The sequence below is a fragment of the Panthera onca genome, chromosome E1, assembly GCF_046562875.1.
Source record: "Panthera onca isolate mPanOnc1 chromosome E1, mPanOnc1 haplotype 2, whole genome shotgun sequence".
In the NCBI taxonomy this organism is placed as follows: Eukaryota; Metazoa; Chordata; class Mammalia; order Carnivora; family Felidae; genus Panthera; species Panthera onca.
Genome location: NC_138352.1, coordinates 34664520 through 34682610, shown reverse-complemented (window position 1 = coordinate 34682610; position 18091 = coordinate 34664520). Strand labels below are relative to the sequence as shown.

Genomic DNA, 18091 nt, shown 5'->3' with positions numbered 1-18091 from the left:
GATCTCAGTTTTTTAAGTTTGAGCCCCACATCAGGCTCTGTGCCAATAGCACTGAGCCTGGAGCCTGCTTCAGATTCTGTGTCTCCCTCTCTCTGCCCCTCCCGTTTGCACTCTGTCTTTCAAAAATAAACATTAATTTTTTTTTAATAAAATAAACTTTAAGTAACTTCTATTCCCAACATGGGACTCCAACTCATGACCCTAAGGACTGACTGAGGTGCATGCTCTACCAACTGAACCAGCCAGGCACTCTGGTAACAGCTTATTTTCAAGTAAATTTGACTCAAGTACTTAGTTAGAAGTCATCACCTTTTCAGGAGATGCTTAATGAACTCTTCACCCCAGCAATTTCAATCTTACATTCCCAATTTGGAGCTAAAGACTAAACAGAACTGTCTTGACCGCCTCTAAATATATACGTTAGAAACTTGGAGCTTGAGGGGTTTTGTTCATTTCTACTGCTATACTTATTCTAATCCAGTTTACTTTTAAGGTAAAATATCAAATTCAAGTTGCTCGGAATGAAACTGCTACTACTAAGATACTAATAGACCATTTCTGCTGTTATAGCATGGATGGTTACTTCCCTCACCTTCAGGAGGTAAGCTACTAAAATCTGAGGATTAAATTTTACCTTCCATAAATTCCTGGTAAGCTACCTTTTTGACTAATACCCAAGTAAATTCATAATTATTACACTCATAAAACACACTTAATGAGAAATCAAGCATCTTATATAGATACTAAAATGGTTAAGTCACTGGCAAAAGAAAGGATCTCACAACCATATTAAATTACTTATTACAAACATTCCTATATGTCCCATATTAGAGAGAGGGCGGAAAAAAGGATCCTTCCCCAATCTAGGAAATTGAACTAGGGCTGAAACCAAAGTCAAATCTGCAGGCAATTGTTAATAAAATTGTAAGATAGCTGTGATGCCATAAGCAATCATGGAGCAAAATGCAGTAAAGGTAAAAATATTTCTTCAGCATTGTGTTTAAAGGAGAAAATTTAGTATTCAGATCTATGAACAAAAGTCTAAAAACTGTATACATAATTCCCCTCTCCCTTTTATGGACTAACCATAACTTGTCTCCTGTCTCATCACACCCTGTACATATAAGAAGTATTTACCAGTTCCTCCATTCATAAACCTTCTTTTTAAAAAGTAAATGTGTATTTTCAGGTAAATAATACATTCACATTGACTGCAAATACAAAAGGGAAAACCTTTTGTCATTTCTCTGCCTGAACTATTTATTCCAAGAGTTCATCAGAAAAATGGCTTTCAATATACCCAACAAATTGGCCACAATAACCTACCAGAAAGCAGATCTGTAAGTCAATTACTTAATACTAACTCAACTTTTATTTTCATTTCTTAAAGTTTATTTTTTATTTTGAGAGAGTAAGGGAGTAAGCAGGGGAGGGGCAGAGAGAGGGAGAGACCGAATCCCAAGCAGGCTCTGTGCTATCAGCAAGGACTCCAGGGCAAGGCTCAAACTCATGAACCCGTGAGATCATGACCTGAGAGTCGGATGCTTAACCCACTGAGCCACCCAGGTGCCCCTCAACTCAATTTCTGAAACACTGTAGTACAATCTGATAGAATAAAACAAAGACTGATATACTTATAAATTAGGAAACCCAGGCTTAAAAATGACAACTGATCTTTTCAGGTACACAGGAACTGGGAATAGCAGTGTTAAAATCCCTGTGTTTAAGTTACTTCCATCTCACCAGCCTATCACTGATATTGAGCAGCTCCCCCACTGCCTCCAGACTGATCTGATGATCTGGCAGCAACTTACCTTCCTTCTCTTTTATATTTCCTCACCACATCCAAAGCGGATCCCTTCCAACATTTACATCTACTCAGGTTCTCCAACTTATCTATTATCTTCCTCTTCTTTGCATTTCCCCACCCATCAAAACCCAGTTTAAATGATGCTGCGTCAATGAAAACATACCCTGCCTGCACTTACTCTTCCCACCTTTATTCCATTAGAAATTCTCCCTCCGTTGAAAGCTTCTAGTAGGGGCGCCTGGGTGGCTCAGTCGGTTAAGCGGCCCGACTTCGGCTCAGGTCATGATCTCACGGTCTGTGAGTTCAAGCCCCACGTCGGGCTCTGTGCTGACAGCTCAGAGCCTGGAGCCTGTTTCGGATTCTGTGTCTCCCTCTCTCTGACCCTCCCCCGTTCATGCTCTGTCTCTCTCTGTCTCAAAAATAAATAAACGTTAAAAAAAAAAAAAAAGCTTCTAGTTATTTATATCCATGACACTCAAATCTTGCCTTATAAACTTGTGTATTGTTTTCTCCTTTACTTAAGCTCTTCAAAGAAAAAGACTCACCCTGTCAAAATCTTCCTCAACTAAGCAAAGTACTTTGCCTATAATAAGTACATCTTAAGGGAAAGGAAAACACACACACACACACAAATTATTACTGCACAACTGCGGCAGAGAAAAGAAAAAAAGGATTAAGCTGAGGAAAGCTCTCTAGACTCAGGAGTTCCCAATCCTAGCAGGCAATTAGAACCACCTAGAGTTAAAATACATTTTTATTCCAGGGTGTAGCCTAGATCTAGTGAATCAAATAATTTATGCCAATAACCTATGGAAGTAACAGAGAAATAAATTTTTAAAATTTCATGTAGTAGCTTAGTGTTACCTCAGGGATATTTTATACTAGATAACTTTGATGTTAACTCACCTCAACTATCAAGAATTATATCTTACCATATTCATCTCCCTCGCATCTCTATATGCTGGGTATAATTTACCTATCAAATTATCTTTTTTTTTTTTAAGTTTATTTATTTTGAGAGAAAGAGCAAGCACGAGCAGGGGAAGGGCAAAGAGAGTGGGAGAGAATCCCAAGCAGGCTCTGCACTGACAGACCAGAGCCCAACACAGATCTTGAACTCAGGAAAAGCGAGATCATGACCTGAGCCGAAACCAAGAGTCAGACACTTAACCCAGTGAGCCACCCAGACGACCCTCAAATTATTTTTTAATGAATATTCCAAAATAGCAAGATGTTAACATAAATACATACACACACACACACACACACACACACACACACACAAAAATAAATGCTTTTTGAATGCTTGATAACCTTCAGTGCAGTATTAGGCATGGTAAATCAACCCGTTTAAACGAACACTTTGACCAAACACACAACTCACATCAACCTACCTTATTTCAACAGACTTGGCTTCAAATGACTTTTTCAAATCAATAACTTCAAATGATTATTTCAAAATCAAAGATTCACCTCAAAAAGTTAGGGTCTAATGTTAGACATGTTCTATGTCTTGGGTATGTGCATTAAAAGCCATCACTCTAACATAACTAAAGTGTCAACTAGCAAAATGTTAGGATACCGGGAATTTGTTTTTGAAACTCCTACCAAAAGGGGCGCCTGGGTGGCGCAGTCGGTTAAGCGTCCGACTTCAGCCAGGTCACGATCTCGCGGTCCGTGAGTTCGAGCCCCGCGTCAGGCTCTGGGCTGATGGCTCGGAGCCTGGAGCCTGTTTCCGATTCTGTGTCTCCCTCTCTCTCTGCCCCTCCCCCGTTCATGCTCTGTCTCTCTCTGTCCCAAAAATAAAATAAAAAACGTTGAAAAAAAAAAAAAATTAAAAAAAAAAAAAAGAAACTCCTACCAAAAGAAGTGTGAACGTAGATAAGTAAACAAGAATGACAATGCTATTTAAATGTTCAGGCTGGATGAGGAGTCCACTGGGGTTCGTTACAGGTTCCACTTTAGAATATAAATCTTTTATAATCAATTTAAAACTTAGAATATAATTTTTTTCATAATCAACTTAAAAAGGTATCACTTTAAAGTTTGCCTCTTAAGTGCCACTTGAAATCAAAAGAAAATAGGACCTACATCTCACAGTCAATATTAATACTGCTATGTAATGGTACACTATTCCCCCAGGTAATAGAAAGATTAACCCTCTTGTTTCTTAAAACTTTACACCATAACGTGTCAAAAGGTAAAAGAAAAATCCCAAGAACTAGAATTCTCATCAATCCCTTTTTTATGCCTCATTGTATCTTTTTTTCATCTCCTCAATTATACTGAACAGATTTTTTAAAAATCTGCAGTACTTCTAAGGCTGCAAATAATGTTTAACCTAAAAAATGCAGTATTCCTACAGAACTGATACCAAGCACGTTCTTACCTATTTCCAAATAAAATTGAAGGACTTATTTTTGAAGTTGGGAAGTATGCAGAGAACTTCCATTTCTAAGCTTAACTTTAACCAAGAGATTACTTCTGAACATTTAAAGAAAATACTACACTGAAGGTACAAGAAAATACAGGTGGCCCTTTTAAAGGATATTCCAATAAGCCCAACTGATTATTACCTCCTTTAGAGTTTAAGACAACTTAAAAATAATAAGCCAGCCTTCACTTATGAAAAAGATCTTCAGATCTTCAAAAGGTTGTGATTTAAAACAAATTCAAAGAAAAGAGAAATTAATGACCTAATGAACCATCCACATTTGGCAGTAATTCAAAGAACCTGCCACTTTGGGACCTAACTGAACTGAACATTATTTGTTGGGGGTTGGGGGTAGGCTGGGCAATCAATATCAATTTAATTTCAATATCCAAATATAAAAGTCAAATTGATGCACTCAACTAAAGCAAGTATTTCAGTAATGCCAACAAAACTAAATATAAACTGCATCCACGTTGAGGCATTTAGCTTATCTAAATACCACTGATTTCACATCTAGTTAGCCCATCTATAGGGAAAACGCACACAGAATACCTAGTAATAAATAGAAATTAATTTCCCATTTAAAAAGGCCTGCAATTCTTCACAATAAAAATCTATATAAAACCACCAGCCAACCATTTAAGGGAACCTGTCCCAGAATTTTTCGCATGTTGTGGAAGAACATAACCAGATATCCTCTCAGGTTCACACAATGACCACCAGTATAAAATACACAGGTAAAATTTCCCAATGGTCTCTGGAGGGCAGATGGCACGGAAAATAACACCAAGAACACCAACTTCCCCAGCAGGATTTAACTTATAATTAACCACAAGTCTTAAGAAACTCAGCAATTGTTTTGCCTTAACTTTCCTAAAAACATCCATTTCCTGTTTAACTCATTTACTTCCAAACAGCAGTGCTGGAGAAAAAAGTTAAGACAGGTAATTTCATCTGCCAGGATTTCTGCCCCTAAACTGCCACAAGGCAATACTACTATTTACTCCCATTTTTTAAAGAAAAACAGAAAAAGTACATCTGTTCATTTTACTAAATGTCTTCCAGTTTGCAGATAAGGAAAGGTATGAAGAGAGGTAATTTGCTTAAAAGTCACATAAATAGCTTTGTTATTCATCTCTGAGGCAGTGATTCTTCCAGGGAAAATATGGGAATTACCTCATCTCCACTTAGCTGATATGCTGCCCCTTCCCTGCAGTTCCAAGTCACTGCCTAAATGAGCCACTGTTAAAAATCGGAATGTGCAGCATGTATTAGGTGTGTGTCTGCACGCGTGGGGTATAGATTTCTATTAGAAGAGGGAGAGATGGAAGTGTTCCCAATACACTGAGGTTTTAAACATCATTCATTAAACCTCATTATTTGCTGTAGGGATTTAAAGAAGTTATACCATACAGCAAATCTTTAAGATACAAATAAACCATATTCTAAAAAACATATTCGCATGGAACTTGAAAGATACCGGATTCCTTTCTTAACATAGGCTTTGGGGCTATGAAAAGTACAGACCCCAAGAGCCTGGTTCCTACAATGCTCATTGGGCTTGCCACTGCAGTTGTCTAAATTATTTTCTAGTTCCCATTCAGCACCCAGAAAAAATAGTTTGACACTCCATCTTTTTGGACTCCTCCTCATTTTACACAAATTAGAAGTATCAAATGAGCTGACTAATAAAGAAGTGTAGGATATAAAAAGCAAAAAAGAGGGAACATCTGTTCAAAGAAGTTTTAAAAATAACAAGAGAAAATATAACGTCCTCCCTTTAGGCACCACCCCATTCCTCTTCACTATTTGAAACAGGTAGGAAGTCAACTATACTTGTAAATATGAAAAGAAATGTTTTAAATCGAAAAAGTGAACATTCCTTCTAAATAGTACTGTTTCCAAAGACCCTGAATAGTTTATCAACTGCTTATCCATGGTTATTCTTAATTTAGTTCTAAAAGTCTTAAAGAATCTCATAGTAATTTCCAAAATGCACCTTTAACACAATAGCTTATAAATGTATACTAAATTGAGCAGTAAGAATCTTCATATAGGAACAAATGAGTTACCTTTAGTGTGATATACAATAGCAGCCCTCAGGTCAAAAGAACCCCAGCTATCATTTCTTTCTAGGCCTCTCTGGTATCTCTGTTCTTTGGCGGAGCCTAACAAAGTGTTCGTAGGAGACGCCAGAGGATTTTGATTTTCTATCTCGTAGTCCTTTGAGAGAAACACTAAAGCACCTTGACTACTGGTGTCTGCTTTTTGCAGATCACCTATATGACTGGGTTCCAAGGATAAGGCTCCACTCTCATTAGTAGTCCCAGATTTTAAAATGCTACCCAGAACTTGAGGACTAGTCCGTTTTTCCAGCTCATAAGCCTTGGGAAACACAGGATGCTCAGTTCCTGAGGGGATTATTTCAGCACCCTGTGAAACCAAAGTGGCAGGATATTCCCCTTGAAATGTCACCTCCATCACTTTATGATCTGATGACTTCCCAATAACAGTCTCAGGGCCAGCACTGGGCTCATTTATAAAAGATAAACCCCACTGATTCTGGAAGATATCCCCCAGGTTTTGCTGATCTGTCTGAGAGGGTAGATCCACTTGTGCTGTGCTCAACAGCACAGTTTGCATATTTGAAGGATAGATGAAAAGGCTAGATTTAATTTGTTCAACAGCTGCTGAAGTCAGACTCATGTCCTGGAGAACTGAATCAGTCCCAGAAGAGATGGGTGTTAGAGTATTAGCAGCAGTAGTTAACAGTGGCTGACCCCCTGGAGAATACACACTCGCATCAGTCCCTGCTAAAACAGGCCCATTAGAAAAGTTGGCCGAAGTAACAGATTTCAGCGCTGACATTGGGACCTGGGATAACCGACTTGAAGACTGGGTCTGAGTTTCCCCAGCAGATGACGAAGAGGATGAAGATGAAGATGGTGACACAGAAGAGTTCTGTACAGTTTTGTTGAGGTTTTCCTTAACTTTGCTTGCATAACTTATTTTAGGAACTATTTTAGCACTGCTATTGTCCACTGGAAAAACTGGGGGTGGTTTAAATAGGGTCCAAGAGTCCTCTTTGGAGGTAACAGCAGAAGCGTGTTTTCCTTTGGGCCGATCATCAAACTTCTTGCCGCTCACACCGGGTTTAAGATCAGAGCTTTTCCGCAGCATATCACCCACAGCAGGTTTTCCTCGATTTGTTCCTCCAGGCCCAGTTTCATACTTCCAAATGGGCTTCGAACTATCTACTCGATTTCCCTTTTGTTCACTGCAGTCAGGCTTGAAAGTTTCAAGTCCCTGTTTTAAGGTTGGGACACTGGTCTCTTGTTGCATTATTTTGTCCTGCACTAAATTAAGGTTTTCACATCCCTTGGCACTATTGCGCCTAGCTTTCCTTTTTTTAGGAGTGGTATATCCGCTCTCAGATCCACTACCATCATTATCTGCTCCTTTGCCCATATAACCATTAGTAATATAGCCAGAATTATTTGTTACAACACCATTTGGAATTGCTACAGTATCGGTCTTCTCTACAGACTGGTTCTCTCCAGATTTATTTTCGTAAGACTTCCCATTCTTTTTGTCCATACTGTTCTTCTGAATGAAATTCCTGGTTTTAATTCCTGCTTTCCCAAAGGTGTTGGCCTTTACAGTCTGCTTCAGATTAGTGTCTACAATTTGTTGGTTGCCATTGAGGACCCTGGAAATAGGGTTGGTAGCTTCATCAGAACCCAGGCTCTTTAAAGATATTTCTCTTTCTCCAGCATTACCATTTAGTTCACCATAGCCTAGAAAAGGGGAAAAAGAAAGGTTTTGATTTACAATTACAAAACATAAATTACAGTACTACCTGATATTTAAAGACTATTTACTATGTGCTAGACACTATGCTATGAGCATTAGCTTTACTATCTTTATTATTTCACAACCAGGAGAACGCTTGTCACCCCATATTACCGATTAGAAGTCTGCCAAGCAAGAGACTGAAGCAGCTGGGATTCAAACCGAAGTCTGAGGTCAAAAAGAACAAGACCTCTTAAGCAGTATGCCATAATATTTCTCACCTAACAAAATCAACTTCCCCACTGTTCTCACAAGGCTGCTATAAAAATTCCTTTACAATTAACATCAGAGCTACCCTCTGGGCACAAATCAAGTTATACTGATACAGTAACTGTATGTATTTCAGGGAAATTAAAGAATCCCTTTCTATGAAACCACAAATGACTGGCAGTCACCACAAGCAGTTTCTACTGCATTCTGCTGAACAAAAATCTAACAATTGTGAACTTTTTCTAAAGTAGTCTTGAATCTATTTTGACAATTCCCAGACATTAGATCATACTGTTAATGTATGAAACTAGACCACCTATGTACCAACTTCTAACTCCTCTAAGATATATTTTCTTCATTTTACATCTGGGTAAAAAAACTCTCAGAAAAATTAACTTGCCTAAGTCAGATAACTGGAAACCTGAACTCCAGTCAGCCTGGAACATGGTTTTCTATCACTAAGTAATACTTCCTACACAAGTGATGCTGTAATAATTACCAACAAAACTACAATGAATGGTATCTAATTTAAAAACTGCTACATGTTCAAGCGTAATTTAAGAACTTCAACTGCCATAAACAGTTCATCACTCTACATTATTCAATTGGTAACAACCATTCCCATTTCCCTACCAGTAAAATAGAGATATTACTTATCTACCTTTTTATGAAATGTTCCCAAAAGCATTTTGAAGTCATTAGAAACAGATAAATAGGATACATACACATTCATTTAAGGCAGCTTTCAGAAGGGTGTCCAATAAGACGAAGTTAATTTACATTTGTCACTTTCGTTCATCCTTGTGGTCCTTTAGCCTATGAAGGCTAAAAGGCATGTGACCTTGTATAGTCTTATTTTGAAATTTTGTTTTAATTCCCAATTTGGTATAGATATAACCCATAAAAGTTCTTTGTGCATTTTAAAAGCATAAGGGATCTAGGGGCGCCTGGGTGGCTCATGTGCATTTTAAAAGCATAAGGGATCTAGGGGCGCCTGGGTGGCTCAGTCAGTTTAGTGTCTGACTCTTGGTTTCAGCTCAGGTCATGAGCTCACAATTTGTGAATTCAAGCCCCAAGTTGGGCTCTGCACTGAGCAAGGAGCCTGCTTGGGATTCTCTCTCTTCCTCTCTCTGTTCCTCCCCGGCTTGTGCTTGCACCCTGTGTGCTCTTTCTCTCACTTTCAAAATAAATAAACGTAAATTTGAAAATAAAGGGAAAAAAAGCATAAGGAATCTAAGATTTTTTTTTGTTTGTTTCAGAATCACTGCTTCAAAAGAATGTGACATGGAACAGAACATAGTCTAGGAAGACTCACAACAGGATTTACTATTAATTTTAAGGCATTCATTTTGTATCAGAGAAAGGACACTAAAAATGAACAAATAAAGGCATTTTATTCCACTGTATTAACTTTCAGAAAATAATTCAAGAAAATATACTTAAGGCATAATCATTCCTAAGTCTGAACCATACAAAACTTGTACCATAAAATAATTTTGTTTTAAAATTTGTTTTAGAGACAGGGAGCATGCACAAGAGAGCAAACGCTCGCATGGTGGAGTTGGGCAAGGGAAAGAGAGAATCTTAAGCAGGTTCCACCCTCAGTGTGGAGCCCCCATGAGGGGCTGATCCCACAACCCGGAGATCCTGACCCAAGCTGAAATTAAGAGTCGGACACTCAACTGAGTCACCCAGGCACCCCCACCCCGCCAAATAGAATAGAATAGAATAGAATGGCTGCTGAAAGAGCTTTGACAGTCAATCAAGTCAAACTTTTGGTGGAAAAATTCTAACCACGCAACTACTGAAGAAAGAAACTACTAAAGAAGAAATCTGTTTAGGTAGGATGTTTTCTGAAAGGTTCTTTTTTCTTTAGGGAAGCAGCAAGTTCCTGAACAGGAGCTCTCAACGTTAACATATACAAGTTTACCTGTATACAACTCTAGACCAAAAAGAAAAAAAACATACCATTTAACATGCTAACAAGCTAAACAAAGTTTTGTACTCTCGAGCCCATTAGTCATAACTTTCTCAAAGGTAAGTAAACAGTCTTAAACACAAAAAAATTCAATGTCCAAACTGACTTGGACCAAAGCCAAGATTTTTAAGTGAACCAGGATATTCTTTCCTAAAATTACTAGTATTTAGTGGCTCCGATATCAGAAATCACCAATTTTGTAACAGCTCAGAGCCACTATACTCCCAAGTTTTAATAACAAAAAAACATTTTTTCATTTAACTACTTAAAATTTTTTCCATGGCAACTTTGTTGGTATGCAAAAAGTGTACCAGAGACATTCTTTTTAAAACTTAGGTCTTTAAGAAAAATGTGACCACCACAGAATTACTGAGAGAAATCACAGGGCTCTTTGCACTTTTATTATTTAGGTTTGCCATGCTAATACTACTTCAAATGGACTGTGCAAAACTTGAGTCCTGATAAATCTCGCTTTTGGATTAGAAACCGAAATTACTGAACACATTTGGCCCTCTCTTGCGCCCTCTTCTGGATAAAGAAAACAGGTTCCTCTTTATAGGTTTGTGGGTAATGGGTCCTAAAAGCCCACTTCAACATACAACAGATACATTTCAAAAACCCTCCTAAGTTTTCTTAGTAAATTAGCATCATACATGTTGAAGCAACAGTATTGTGACCGGGCCACACATAAAAAACTGTTCATCCCAAATTGTTTACATTCTCTCAAAACTGCTAAGCCCAGTTTCCCCTCTTTATTCTCTTCCAGGACAAGACCTACTGATTTGAAGGATGCCACCTTGAATGGTTCAGGGGCTGCTTCTATACGTAGAGACAACAAAATAAAATTTTTGAATCTGAACAGTAATACTGTTTGATCTTCCAAGCAACGATAATAAAGTAAGATTTTCTTATCTCTAAGTTGAAAAAGACCTAGAGTTAAAAGATTTAGTGTTGTACACTTTCTAATAGTTTTTAAACTGTTCCAAATCCGTTAAGATTAAATACTGAATATATTTACGTGTTCATTGCTACAGCACGCCATCATCAGTCCCTACCCCCTCCAAAGTGGAAAGTCTGATATTCCAATTTCAGTCTTTAAATTAAAGCAATTTTCCTCCAGCTCTCAGTAACTGCTTGTATTAAATTTGATAGCCTGGGTTTAACATCCATTTTCTTATTACTCCCTTCATTTTTATAAAGAACCTTCAATTTGGTAAAAATCTGCCTGGCTACAAACTTTTAAGTTCATTTCTTCTCAGATGTTTTCTAAAATGACTTTCACCCTCAATTTAACATTTGTTAGAACCAAGCATTTGGGGTTCGGTATCAGTTTAAAAATAGAAAAACACCTTTCCTCTTAACATGGAAAAAAAGCCTCGTCCGAGACAAGATGGTAGTGAACCCACCTCATGGATGGGCCACCGCGGTTCTTCCTTAAGGACAAGAAATAGGGGTCAAAAAACACCTCGCCCTCTTCCCCCATCCAATCATTTTCCTAATCGCTCTCCCTGAAAGCACTACTTAAGCCCAGAGGGTAAATGCTGGGGGGCTGGAGGCAGCCGGAACAAGCCTTTTTTTTTTTTTTTTTCTTTTTTTTGTAAAAATGAGCTGCTAGAAGGAAAGGGCCCAAGTGAAAGCCTGAGAGGCGGAGTCGTGAGCGAACCTGGCAGGAGACGAGGTTCCTGTGGCAGAGAAACTCGTGACCGGGGAGCCTGGTTCCCGCTGGGTACCCCACCCGGCCTTCAGGCACCGCCTCTACCCAAAATGTATCCCCCCCCTACCCCACCCCCAGCCCTCCTGCCCCACGAAGCGCCGCGGCCACCGCCCGCGGCCTCCTCCTCCCGCGGCTCCACTTCGAGGCCGGCTCCCCGCCCGGACCGCCCGCGCCTCCCGCCGCACCGGGAGCGGGAAACGCGGCCGCCGGCGCGCGGGGCCCGGTGCAGGCCGCTCCCCTCGTGGCCGCTTCCCTCCCCCACCCCAACCGCCCCCGCCCCTCACCCCAGGGACCCGCCCGGGGCCGCGCGGCCGCCACCGGGTTACACAACCCGGCCGGCGGCGGGGGGAGGGGCGGCCGCGGGCCGGGGGCGACTGCGCCCCCGCAATGCGGGGGGCAAGGCGACCGCCGGTGGGGATCCCGAGCCCCCCAGCTCCGCCGCGCCGAGCGCCCCTCGACACCCTTCCCCCTCCGCTCTTCAGTGGGCCGGAGTCGGTGACAGGAATCGGCTTCCAACATGGCGGACAGGAAGCGGCCCCGCGAGGAGGAGAGAACATTCCAGCCGCGCCGGCTCTGGGGGGAGCGGGCCCGGGGCGCCGGCCTCGGGAGGAGGCGCGAGGGCACACTGCCGGATCCGGTGCCCAAAAGGGGCGTCTAGAGGTGGAAATAACCCAAGAAACGGGGGGTCCCGGCCACCCCCCCCAGACGGGGAACCCCAAGGCCACAGGTGGGCTTGGGGTGGCGGGTGAGGGAGGACACTTCCTCAACTCTGCCCACCTACCCTCGCCTCGCCGCCTGCAAAAGGGTCTCGCGACACCACCCGAGTCGGAATTAGGTAGGCCTTCTTGAGAAACACCCCGAAGGCTTTTTGGGGGGGGGGAGCTATGTTCACCCCAACTCAGGGCCACCAAATTTAGGTTCCTCCGGGGCCTCACGAAGGTAAACGAGAAAGGAATAATGAGGCCAGATTTCCAAGGCCGACCCTCCGGGTCTCCCTCTGGCCCGGGCGGGGGCCGGGAAGGTCATACTGGCCTGGTTGGGCCTCTCCCATGCTGAGGGGAAGGAGAGGGCGCTGCAAACCCCGCGGCCTGGCTCGGGCTTTGGGAGAATGGAAGGGGGCTTCCCCAGACCCGCAGGGCACAGACATACACACACACACACATACACTCCGACCGCGTCCGCGCTTTCCAGATCCAGCCCCACCCCCATCTTCTCTACCCCCCACCCCCATTCCCCTTCCCCCACTCGTCCTCCCTCCCAGACCTGTTTTCTTCTTCGGCGTTTCCTGGTGCTGCTGGAGGGCGTGTTTCTGCTCATGTTTCAGCGCCTTTGGCTGGGCCTTGGGGCTGCCCTCGGCTCCATGCTGCAGGTACTGGTGAGGCTGCTGGTGATGGTGGTGGTGATGGTGGTTGTGGCTGTGGTTGTAGAAATAATAATGGTGGTGGTGGTGCGGCTGCTGTTGCTGCTGCTGCTGCTGCTGTTGCTGCTGCTGCTGCTGCTGGGGGTGATGGTGCGGATGGTGGTGGCTGTGATGGTGCTGAGGCTGTGGCTGGCCGGGCTTCTCCTCCATTGAAAGCGGCTGGGACTCCCTGGCTGAGGCTGCGGGCTGCTGCACCGTCAGGATCTGAGACTGCTTCTCAGGGCACACTCAGTATATCTGAGCGCGTCTAGCCAGCGCACTGGTTAACCGAGCGATTCTGCGAGATTGGCAGCGGCGCTCCAGCAATCAGGAGACAGGCTGCGCCGCAGGCCCCGCCCCTAGCCCAAATCCTCTTTCCTTCCCCTTCGCCACTGCCTCCTGGCCAACGCCACTTACCCTGTGCAACCTCACAGGGCCGGGCTTTCAACGTCAGCACTATGGCTCTCTCTTCTATCGCTTTCTCTCCTTCACCGCGCATTCTGCGAACAGCACTTTCTACACTCCTCGCCCGCAAGCAAACTCACGTCGAGTGTAGCAGATTCCACTGGCGATTCCACTGGCAATTCCACTGGCTCTGGGAGTCATCTGTTGGTTTTGCAGCTCCTGGAATCTGTTGGCTTTTTTTTTTTTTTTACCCTTTTCCGGGTAACCAGAGGGGAAGCTCAGTTCCCTTAACCCTGAGACCACTAAAGGGGCAATACAAAAAGAGGAAATAAATGCATTTAAAAAAAAAAAAAAAAAAGAAAGAATACAAGAGCTTCACAATCCAGTAGATCATTTTGTATTCTGGATTCATTTTGCTTTGTATTCATATGCTAATCTCTTCCTTTCCACGAAGGGATTATAGGGTTCCACAATGGGGTATCTGTGTAATTTTCTAAAAGGGCACAAAGGGTTTAAATCATTGTTTCTTTGTAGTTGGAGGCAAGGGAGAGCGGGAGGAATGAAAATCTAAAATCTACAGTGAAGTAGTTTTGTTGTTGTTGTTGTTGTTGTTGTTTTTAACTCTGCAGGTGAGGTCAACTGTAGAACCAAGATAAGTTTTAGAATATGTGGTTTCAAGAGCGAAAGACAGGGGAAAGGGCACTTTAAACGTTATTGAGTTAAAAATAATTGCATGTACGGAAAATATTGGAATTTTAAAAAAATACTCTATTGCTTTTGTAATGTTGATTTAATTTATCCTGCATTATTACATCACAGCCTGATTTTTTTAAAAGCAAATGTTACTCCAGAACATTGTGACAGTGATTACTCAGGAAGGAAGAAAAGGGTTTTGTTGGGAAGGGGCACACTGGTACCCTTTGATAATATTTTATTTCTTGACCTGGATGGCGATGATCCATATACTTGCTTCATAATTATTTCTTAAACTGAACATATATATATATATATATATATATATATATATATACGTATATGTATAATACACTATTCTCAGTGTATGTTCTTTGAGCGGATTTTTTTTTTATTTAGCATAAAATGTGTATGATTTACCATTTTAACCATTTTTAAGTTCACTAGAAGTAGGTATATTCGCATTGTTGTGCAACCATCACAACTGTCCATCACCAGAACTTTTTCAACATCCCAAACTGAAACTCTGCACCCATAAAACAACAATTCCTCCACTCTTCTCCCCCATTCCCTTTTAACCAATATTTCATTTTCTGTGTCCGTGATACCTTATACCACAGACAAGTGGAACCACACAATATTTATCCTCTTGTGTCTGGATTATTTCACTTAATATGTCTTTGACGTTCATCTCTGTTGTGGTATGAATCAAATTTTCCTTCCTTTTCAATGCTGAATGATACCCCATTGTATGTATATGCCACATTGTGTTTATCCATTCATTTGGCAATGGGCACATGGATAGTTTCCTCAGTGTATATTTTACAGTTTTTAAAACTGGCTTAGGGAGCAAGTGGCTGGCTCAGTCAATGGAGTATGCAACTCTTGACCTTGGGGTTGTGAGTTCGAAACCCACATTGGCTGTGGAAATTACTTAAAAATATAAATAAATACTGGGGTGCCTGAGTGGCTCAGTCAGTTAAGCATCTGACTTTGGCTCAGATCCTGATCTCACAGCTCTTGAGTTTGAGTTTCGCGTCCAGGCCGTTAAGCCTGCTTTGGATTCTGTGTCTCCATCTCTCTCTGCCCCTCCCCACTCATGCTCTGCCTCTCTCTTTCTCTCAAAAGTAAGTGAACATTAAAATATAAATAAATAAATAAATAAATAAATAAATAAATAAGTGGCTCGACTTCCCATAACAGGACAATATTAAAGGAGTAAAGAGGGGTGCCTGGGTGGCTCAGTCGGTTAAGCATCTGACTTCAGCTCAGGTCATGATCTCATGGTTTGTGGGTTTGTGAGTTCGAGCCCCACATCTGGCTCTGTGCTGACAGCTCAGAGCCTGGAGCCTGCCTCGGATTTTGTGCCCCTCTCTCCCTCTGCCCCTCCCCCACTTGCACTCTGTCTTTTTCTCGAAAATAAACATAAAAAAAATTTTTTTTAGGGGCACTTGGGTGGCTCAGTCGGTTGAGCGTCTGACTTCAGCTCAGGTCATGATCTCACAGTTTGTGGGTTTGAGCCCCGCGTCGGGCTCTGTGCTGACAGCTCAGAGCCTGGAGCCTGCTTGGGATTCTGTGTCTCCCTCTCTCTCTGCCCCTCCCCCGCTCATGCTGTGTGTCTCTCTCTGTCTCAGAAATAAACATTTAAAAAAAATTTTTTTTAAATAAAGGCATAAAGAAGCTTTAAAGGAAAAATTTGTGCTCTGAAATTAATGAATGTCAGCACAAAAGCATAATTAGAAGGTAAAAGCCTTTTTACAACAGCATATGTCACTGAATCCAACCATGACCAGCTCTTGACTTGTTTACAGTAAGGATTGGCTTTGCCTTGCAAAATTTTGAAGAAAGACCCCTTTGGGGTGTGGCGGGGAGTACATTTACCCAAATTTGAGAGCTAAAACCCCAATAATAACATCATAACAAATAAGTCTTTGCCATTGAGCAATATTCCACCACTTTCTCATCTATTAAAGAAGAAATAAAAGTGTATATAAAAAGAATTATGTTGATAGGGCTTTATATTCTTTGCTAACTTAGACTTTTAGTTGGAAGGCCAGAATTCCTGAGTTCTAACTTCTCTTTCTACATTTTCCACATTACAGTTGCAGGCAAACCAAAAGCATTTATTCTGACTTATCACACCTTAGCCGGACTTACTTTCTTCACATACATTGTATGAATTTTCGGAAATTAAGTCTTGCTTTCAGGTGCTTTAGTTACTGTGAATGTTGCCTTAGTGGCATGTAGTAGTATGGAGAAAGGCTTGTGATATAATGTAAGAAAAAATGCAGAATATTAAATTTTATGTACACTAGCATCATAACCTTGGAAAAACATGAATATTTTAAAATAAGTATGGAAGGGGCACCTGGGTGACTCAGTCGGTTAAGTGTCTGACTTCAGCCCAGGTCATGATCTCATGGTTAGGTTCATGAGTTGAAGCTCTGCATCGGACTCACTGCTGTCAGTGCAGAGCCTGCTGGGGATCCTCTGTCCCCCTCTCTCACTGCACCCCCCGAACTGCTCACACTGTCTCTCTCAAAAATAAATAAACATTAAAAATATAAAGTATGGAAATATAACAGGAGAATGTGTACCTTCTCTTCCACCTGATTTTTCTAAAAGTTTTATGTGAAATATTTGAGATTGGCCATGTATTTGAAAACAATAATGCCATAATATCAAAGAGAATAATTGTAGGGCTAACCTCAGTCAGTTGAGCATCTGACTCTTGATTTTGGATCCCATGCCCCTCTCCCCAGCTAACACTCTCTCTCTCTCTCTCTCTAAAATAAAGCTTAAAAAAAAGAGTATACTTAATTCATTTTTTCAATAAAATGCATCTGCATTAAGGAAGAAAATATACCAAGTCTGGTAAAATTATGGATGCTTCTTTTTCCTTTTCTCTATTTTCCAAATGTTCTGTTATGTAGTTATTACTTTTCATAATAGCATTATTTTTATTTATTTTTGTTTTTTCAATGTTTATTTTTGAGAGAGAGAGAGAGAGAGACAGAGCATGAGTGGGGGAAGGGCAGAAAGAGAGAGATACACAGAATCTGAAGCAGGCTCCAGACTCTGAGCTGCCAGCACAGAGCCCGATATGGGGCTCGAACTCACAAACCCATGAGATCATGACCTGAGCTGAAGTTGGATGCTTAACCAACTGAGCCACCTAGGCACCCCGCATAATAACATTATTTTAAAAAATTAAAGTAGGGGCGCCTGGGTGGCTCAGTCGGTTAAGCGTCCGACTTCGGCTCAGGTCACGATCTCGCAGTCCCTGAGTTCGAGCCCCGCGTCGGGCTCTGTGCTGACAGCTCAGAGCCTGGAGCCTGTTTCAGATTCTGTGTCTCCCTCTCTCTCTGACCTTCCCCCGTTCATGCTCTGTCTCTCTCTGTCTCAAAAATAAATAAATGTTTAAAAAAAATAAAATTAAAGTAATAAAAAATTGAATCTGCACCATCCTTTGAAATTCATTTTACAGTATATTGTACCTACAGTCAATGTGGGAAGTTGTAAGGAGATAGGAGGTTCCTATGTGTGGTAGGTTAATGTTTTAACTATTGCTATAATCACAGTTGCTAATATTTATT

The 18091-nt window shown here is 41.5% G+C and overlaps 1 protein-coding gene and 1 long non-coding RNA gene across 2 annotated transcripts in view; one reads left to right on the top strand and one right to left on the bottom strand.

Annotated features, from left to right (window-relative positions):
- NUFIP2 (nuclear FMR1 interacting protein 2) overlaps window positions 1-13726 on the bottom strand; it is a 32001-nt gene extending 18275 nt beyond the window's left edge. Inside the window, exons 1-2 of the mRNA XM_060646859.3 lie at window positions 13262-13726; window positions 6317-8041 (exon numbers count right to left, since the gene is read on the bottom strand). Of these exons, the coding sequence (XP_060502842.1) occupies window positions 6317-8041; window positions 13262-13568 (2032 nt within the window). The 5' untranslated portion in view covers window positions 13569-13726. The remainder of the gene's footprint in view (window positions 1-6316; window positions 8042-13261) is intronic.
- LOC144614342 (uncharacterized) overlaps window positions 12423-18091 on the top strand; it is a 32450-nt gene continuing 26781 nt past the window's right edge. The window contains exon 1 of the long non-coding RNA XR_013552050.2: window positions 12423-12833. This is a non-coding gene — a long non-coding RNA (uncharacterized LOC144614342). The remainder of the gene's footprint in view (window positions 12834-18091) is intronic.